Genomic DNA, 7,139 nt, shown 5'->3' on the forward strand with positions numbered 1-7,139 from the left:
TAATCTTGTGTCTTTAGCAAGCTTTGCGAACTCACAGTTATATCCACATAACAACACCTATGATTTGGGAAAGCCAATACATTTATGTGTTTATCACAATACCATCCATGCAACCCATAGGCAAATCTGAAGATGATAAAGCTGTTTCAAAATGTTAACCAGAATCCCACTTTAGAGTGGGAAGGGGGGGGGGGGGTGTATCACCATTTTAAGAAGCCTTTAGTGTCTCTTATTTCCACATTTTTAAAGATAATTTGAAGCTAACTGCCCAACTGGCTTTGACTGCATAGCACGGATTGGTTTTATGAGGCTGTTCAGGCAAATGCTGGCACCAAAAGCTTTATCACGATTTTGGCACACGCACCCAGCATCAGCTCGGCCATACCGCATCCCTGCACCAATCAGCGCCAGGGGCGGGATTAAGGGGGGAGCTATAAGGCGGTGATTGACAAATTTCCGAGACTCTGTTTCTGTACGCGAGGAAGGGCGTAGGGTCAGTGTGCTGGTGGCCAAGCACCAGGTGTGCGTAGACGGTTCAGCTAATCTCTGGGGTTGTGGGTGTGGTCCTCCGCAGGGTCAGGCCGGGAGTGAAGGCGCTCCGCCGCTTTTTCTTTTGCTTCGCTTCCGGTTGTGCTTTTTCACTGCGGGATCCTTCCGCCATTAGCTGGCGGTAAGCGTACATCCCCGGTCCCCTCCGCCTGCTTGCTGCCTTCCCACGAGGAATTGTTTCCCGCGGTTGTGGCGGCGACGTGGCGGTTTTGGTGGGGCCCAGTGTGGCGAATGGAGGCAGCTGATGCCCGGTTGAGAGAAGGAGCGTCCCTGTGAGGGAGGGAGAGCGTGGGATCACGGAGACTTGCTTGAGGCCGCCAGGCCTTGCCGGCCAGGCACCCTGCGGCGCTCGGGCCTGCGCCACCGGTGGCCGCCCTCGGGGGACTTGGACTGTCTGCCGTCTGGGACTGTCCTCGCGTTCGTCGCTGCCGGCCCCCCTGGCTCCCTAGAGGCCAGGCTTGTCAGGGGGGCGGAAGCGCGGAGGGGGACACTTCGGGGGTATTGAGACGCCAGCCTTACGGATCCTCCTCGGGGCGCTGTAGCCTGCCTTCTCCGTCGCGGCCTCCAGCAGAGTGTGCGCTCTCCGGGCCGGGGAAAGGCGGAGCACCATGGTGGAGAAGCGGTGCCCGCGGCTGCAGCGGGACGGTGTGTACCGCTGGTTCTCTGAGCTGCCTTCCCCGCAGCGTGTGGAGTTCCTCTGCGGTCTCCTGGACCTTTGCATCCCGCTGGAGCTGCGCTTCCTAGGCGCCTGCCTGGAGGACCTGGCCCGCAAGGACTACCACTCCCTACGTGACTCTGAAATCAAGGCCAACAACCCTGCCGACCTGGGGAGCCTCACCAACCTGACGGACGAGGTGGTACGCAGCAAACTGCTGGTGTCTCTCGCTCTGCTCGGGTCTGCCCACCGAGAGGCGGCCGGGGTCCTCTTCCGTACCCTCACCCACATCGATTCGGTCATCAACAACTATGGGCTACAACTCAACGAGGGCCGCACAGGGGACGAGTTCCTGTTGCTCTTTACAATGGCATCCAACCATCCTGCTTTCAGCTTCCACCAGAAACAGGTCCTGAGGCAAGAGCTCACCCAGATCCAGAATATCATGGCCAGCACCAACAAGAATCCCAGCACCTCTACCCTCGATGCTATGCCAACCTATCCTGGCTGCCATAAGGTGAGTATGCTGCTTTTGCACACCACGATGGCCCTGCTGCAGGGCAGTAGGTTGTGTCTTCAGCTATGTTTTTAAACCATTCTTTTAGTACAGGCATTCTAGTGGTAAATGGCAGCCTAAGAGACTCGTGGTGACCACTTGCTTGGTTAATGATGGGGATGGTCAATTGAGGGCAAAAAGAAGGGATACATGGCGTTTTTATGGGCTTGTGATGTTTAAATGGGAAGGGGTTCACAAACTGATCAACGGGCAACAGTGTAAACCTTAACTGCTTCTGGCAGTACATCTGCTAAGGGGAAAGTCCTGCCAGTTATGTGGAAGACCAGTGATTTAGTAAACAAATATGTAGTATCTAGATTTAGGACCAAGCATCTGTTTTAATAGTTTTATTGGAAGAAGTTGGAAAGGAGAATCAGCTTTGGGAGTAGTTTTCCAGTGGCAAAGGCATCTTGGCAAGTCTTGAGTTTTGTTTAGACAACTGTGATGGCAAACACTGAGTTTCTGATGCTAAACTTGAAGAAATATCGTGGTTGCCCATCACCCTGAATCTCTCGGGGTCTTAGTGGTTCACTGTCATTAAATTGCTGTTTGTTCATTCAGCTGCCAGCAATTAAGCTAGGCAGGATTATTTTAAGATGTGCTGCTAATAATTACATATGTTACTGAGTGCTCAAGTGCTCTTGGCCTTCTGCAACTTAAGGGAGTTAAACTGTATTTTTGACTGAATTTAACCTGCTTGAAAGTTAAAGCTAAGTACCAGTGAGGTGGGGGTATGTGATCAGTTAAACAGTCTCTAGCTTTTGAGGATACATGATGTCAGTCAGTAAATAACTGTGTTAACCTTCTATTGGGAAAGGTGGTGTATACCTGAAGGCTATGAAAATTCCTGTGTTGGAGTAGGATCCTAAATAAAGCCTTTTCAGAGGGCTTAGTGCAGGTTTTGTTGAGTATTGAATTTCAGCCTGAGATAGAAATCTATTCTCAATCTTCCCCTGAATACATAATTTTATAATTTTGTTTGAGTACCACTGCTTTAATTGTAGAATTTAAATGAGTATTATTAAACTTTATATTTCTCTTAATTTTCCCTTCCTATGTTAAAGACATAAAAACAGTGCTTTTTCCTGGCATTTTCTTTTAAGGGGAAAGAACAAGGTATGGGATTGCCTTTTTCTTCAGTTCAAACCTTTATGTGAATAAAATATGGAAGGAAAGATTTCATGCTGAGTATAGAAGGGTATAATTAAAATCAGAAAAAGCTTCCTTTCAGATGCTTAACTAACTACTTGCACCTTCCCTTACTCAAAGGGTGCATGGACCCTAGGCTTGAAAGGGAAGACTGTAAATCAGATAAGAGTTTTCCCAAAATAAGGTGAGTAAAAAAAGATAAAATTTTGTGGGCAGGATTATTTATTTTTATTTTTTTTTTTAGAGTATGGTTTCAAAGCTTCACAATAGCCCACAGTATGTAGCTGAAAAGCTGTCACTATATCAGTCCATCCTACCATCTCTTGTGCCAGCAGTAAGGCACACAGAACAGTTGGTTGTTGGTTTTTTTTGTAGGGGGTGTTTTTTGTTTGTTTGTTGTGTTTGATTTTTGTTGTTTTTTTTTTTTTTTTGTTAGGGTTTTTTTTCTGAAGTCATTGAAGGGTTGTTTCTTTAAAAAGTACTTGTTGAATACTGGTTGCCAAATACAGAATATTTTAGAGGGAACAAAAAAAGGTGGCTTTGCTTTCAGTCTGTTGATTATGCATTTTGTTTGAACAGATACAGGTTTCCTTTTTTAAGATTGTTCCATTTTTTTGATAGCTGGGTAATTTTGCTACTTTTAGAGTAAGTATTTGGCTTAAAACAGGAGTTGGGTGAAGCAAGTGGAGAAAACAATGTCTTTCTTCATTCAGCCCAGTTTAAATATGCACAAATAAATTCCAACACTGTGGACTTGATCTCGTGATGTTACCAAATTATGTTGTGACAATACTTGTATTGTAACATGACCCAGGAGGAAAAAACCCCCAACAATCATAGAATCATAGAATAGTTAGGGTTGGAAAGGACCTTAAGATCATCAAGTTCCAACCCCCCTGCCATGGGCAGGGACACCTTGCTCTAAACCATATTACCCAAGGCCTTGTCCAACCTGGCCTTGAACGCTGTCAGGGATGGAGCATTCACAACCTCCCTGGGCAACCTATTCCAGTGCCTCACCACCCTAACAGGAAAGAATTTCCTCCTTATATACAATGCAGATGTCAAGAGAAAGTGAGTGGCAGTGGGCTGCTGCCTGCCAAGAGTTCTATGTTCTTTGTCCTCTTTGGAACTGGAAAAGAATTTATTCCCCAGTGCCAGCACTTTCTCATCACTCCTGTTGCTTTACTACAGCTTGAGCTATGTGAAGCCAGTACTTGAAGTTAGTGCTGTGTGTTAAATTGTGTGAATGCTGCTCCTATATTCTCAAGTGAAAGCCTCTTTGACCTCATCCTTAAAAATTAAATTGCAGAAATGATCACCATTTGAGGTCCTGAGAAACTTTGGGACTCTGGAATGGCATGGATGTATAACAGCATGCAAGTAGGGAGCTCCTTGGGAGCAGGGCTGGTTATCCATCAGCGTTTCCCTTGTGCCAAGTGTGGGAATAGGGACTAACACTTGTGTGACCATCATTTTTTTCTGTATAACTAGATGTCTGTTATAGTTTCTAGTGACTTGTACTGAACTTTTTTATTCAGGGAGTTGCAATAAAAAAAAGGTGAAGTGTTCGGTTGTCTTTGCAGAAACAAATATAAATGTGCTGCGTTTCCTTAGTCCTGTTAAAATATGACCCAACTTGATAGTACCTACATTTTTTTCCAGAGGATTGGAGCTTGCAATCTTCCTTCTGTCTCTTATCTCTTTCACATCTAATAGTGAAATATCTCAAAAATAAATTGTGAAGTGACTGAACAGTTGATACAAAATTACTGTAAACATTTCATGACCCCTCAAGTTACTTCATATCCCTAACCAACTTCAAATGTCTTCAACTACTCCAAAAAACTGCTTTTTGTTCTCTTTTACAGTCTGCTGCAATTGCTGAGTACAAGGAGGCTCAAAACAGCTGCTTTAATTTGTGCTCTTCAAGCTTATTCTTGTAATATATGAATCTTAACAGCAAAAGGTGGCTGTGGCTGGTTTTATGTTGGTCAGTAATTATTAGATTTGTGGTTTCTACTTGATATTTCCAAATGAACATTGTTACCTTGCCATGAGGAGGGAGAATTCTGCCTTCTCTACAGCAGACTATGGCTTTAGTTTCTATAAAGATGGTAATTTCTTCCCTTTGTCATAAAATCATAGAATGGTTAGGGTTGGAAAGGACCTTAAGATCATCTAGTTTAAACCCCTCTGCTAAGGGCAGGGACACCACAGCACTAAACTATGTCACCCAAGGTTCTGTCCAACCTGGCCTTGACCACTGCCAGGGATAGAGCACTCACAGCATCCTTGGGAAACCCATTCTAATACATGACCACCCTCACACTGAAGAACTTCTTTATGTCTATTGTAAGCTTCCCCTGTTTAAAATTGAACCTATTGCCACTTCTCTTATCTCTGCAGTCCCTGCTGAGGAGTTGCTCTCCAGCATCCTTATAGGTTCCCTTCAGATACTAGAAGGCTGCTATGATGTCTCCATGCTGCCTTCTCTTCTCCAGGCTGAACAGCCCCAACTTTATCAGCCTGTTTTCATATGGGAGGTGCTCCAGGCACCTTGTTCTCCTTAAGGCATTCCTCTGAACATGTTTCAACATTTCCATGTCCTTTTTATGTTGAGGACACCAGAACTGCATGCAGTACTCCAGGTGGGGTCTCATGAGAGCAGAGTAGAGGGGCAGGATCACCTCCTTCGACCTGATGGTCACACTCATTTTGATGCAGCCCAGGATACGGTTGGTTTCTGGGCTGTGAGTGCACACTGAAGCTGGCTCATGTTCATTTTCTCATCAACCAGCACCCCCAAGTCCTTCTCCACAGGGCTGCTGTGAATCTCTTCTCTGCCACACCTGTAGCTGTGCCTGGGATTGCTCTCACCCAGGTGTAGGACCTTGCACTTGGCTTGGTTGAACTTAATAAGGTTGGCATCAGCCCACCTCACAAGCCTTTCAGGGTCCCTCTGGATGGTGTTCCTTCCTTCCAGCATATCAACAGCACCATGCACCTTGCTGTCATCAGTAAGCTTGCTGAGTGCTTGCTCAAACCCACTGTCTGTGGCACTGACAAAGATGTTGAAAAAGATCAGTCCCAACACAGTTCACAGAGGGACACCAGTCATTACTGTTTTCCAGCTGGACGTTGAGCTACTGACCACAACTGTTTCTGTGCAGGCATCCAGCCAGATTTTTGTCCACCTATCAAATCGATGCCTCTCCAATTTAGAGACAAGAATGTCATGCAGGACAGTGTTCGATGCTTTGCACAAGTCCAGGCAGCTGATGTCAACTGCTCTACCCATGTCATAGAATCATAGAATAGTTAGGGTTGGAAAAGACCTTAAGGTCATTGAGTTCCAACCCCCCTACTATGGGTAGGGAAACCTCACATTAAGCCATGCCACCCAAGGCTCTGTCCAACCTGGCCTTGAACACTGCCAGGGATGGAGCATTCACAGCCTCCCTGGGCAACCCATTCCAGTGCCTCACCACCCTTACGGTAAAGAACTTCTTCCTTATATTCAATCTAAACTTCCCCTGTTTAAGTTTGAACCTGTTACCCCTTGTCCTGTCAAAACAGTTCCCAATAAAGAGTTCCTCCCCAGCATCCCTATAGGCCCCCTTCAGATACTGGTAGGCTGCTATGAGGTCTCTGCACAGCCTTTTCTTCTGGCTGATCAGCCCCAACTTTCTCAGCCTCTCTTCATATGGGAGGTGCTCCAGTCCCTTTATCATTCTTGTGGCCGTAACTGTCCATCAGTTCTGTTGCCCCATCATAGAAGGCTACCAAATTGGTCAGACAGGATTTCCCCTGAGTGAAGCCATGTTGGCTGTCACCAACCACCTTGTTTTTCATGTGCCTTTGCCTGCCTTTCAGGAGGTTTTGCTCCCAATATTTTGCCCGGCACAGAGGTGAGACTGACTGGTTTGTACTTTCCTGTGTCTTCCATTTTCCCCTTCTTGAAAATGTGGGTTATATTTCCCTTTTTCCAGTTCTCAGGTTCTTCACCTGGCTGCCATGATTTTTCAAATATGATGGACAGTGGCTTAGCAGCTTCATTTGCCAGCTCCTTCCAGACCCGCAGATGAATTTCATCACGTCCCATGGAGGGTCCCATCTACGTATGCATTCACAGCATCTGGGCTATGATAGGTCATCATCTTTGGAGGATTATCAGGCTATTGGAGCACTTCCCGTATGAAGACAGGCTGAGAAATTTGGGGCTGTTCA

General features: G+C 46.1%; 1 protein-coding gene across 1 annotated transcript; it reads left to right on the top strand.

Moving 5' to 3' along the window:
- Positions 1 to 1,049: 1,049 nt before the first annotated feature.
- Positions 1,050 to 2,019, top strand: LOC133211650 (zinc finger CCHC domain-containing protein 2-like). Its single transcript, XM_061352208.1, has one exon. It carries the CDS (start codon positions 1,158 to 1,160, stop codon positions 1,794 to 1,796), a length of 639 nt encoding a protein of 212 aa, XP_061208192.1. The 5' UTR covers positions 1,050 to 1,157; the 3' UTR covers positions 1,797 to 2,019.
- The last annotated feature ends 5,120 nt before the right edge of the window (positions 2,020 to 7,139 follow it).

This window comes from Neopsephotus bourkii, unplaced genomic scaffold (genome assembly GCF_033783945.1).
Source record: "Neopsephotus bourkii isolate Nb327-2 ecotype Australia unplaced genomic scaffold, CSIRO-AGI_Nbou_v1 NB_636, whole genome shotgun sequence".
Taxonomy (NCBI): domain Eukaryota; kingdom Metazoa; phylum Chordata; class Aves; order Psittaciformes; family Psittacidae; genus Neopsephotus; species Neopsephotus bourkii.

Coding starts and splice junctions, on each gene's coding strand:
- LOC133211650 (XM_061352208.1), top strand. CDS start 1,158: ATGGTGGAGAAGCGGTGCCCGCGGCTGCAGCGGGACGGTGTGTACCGC.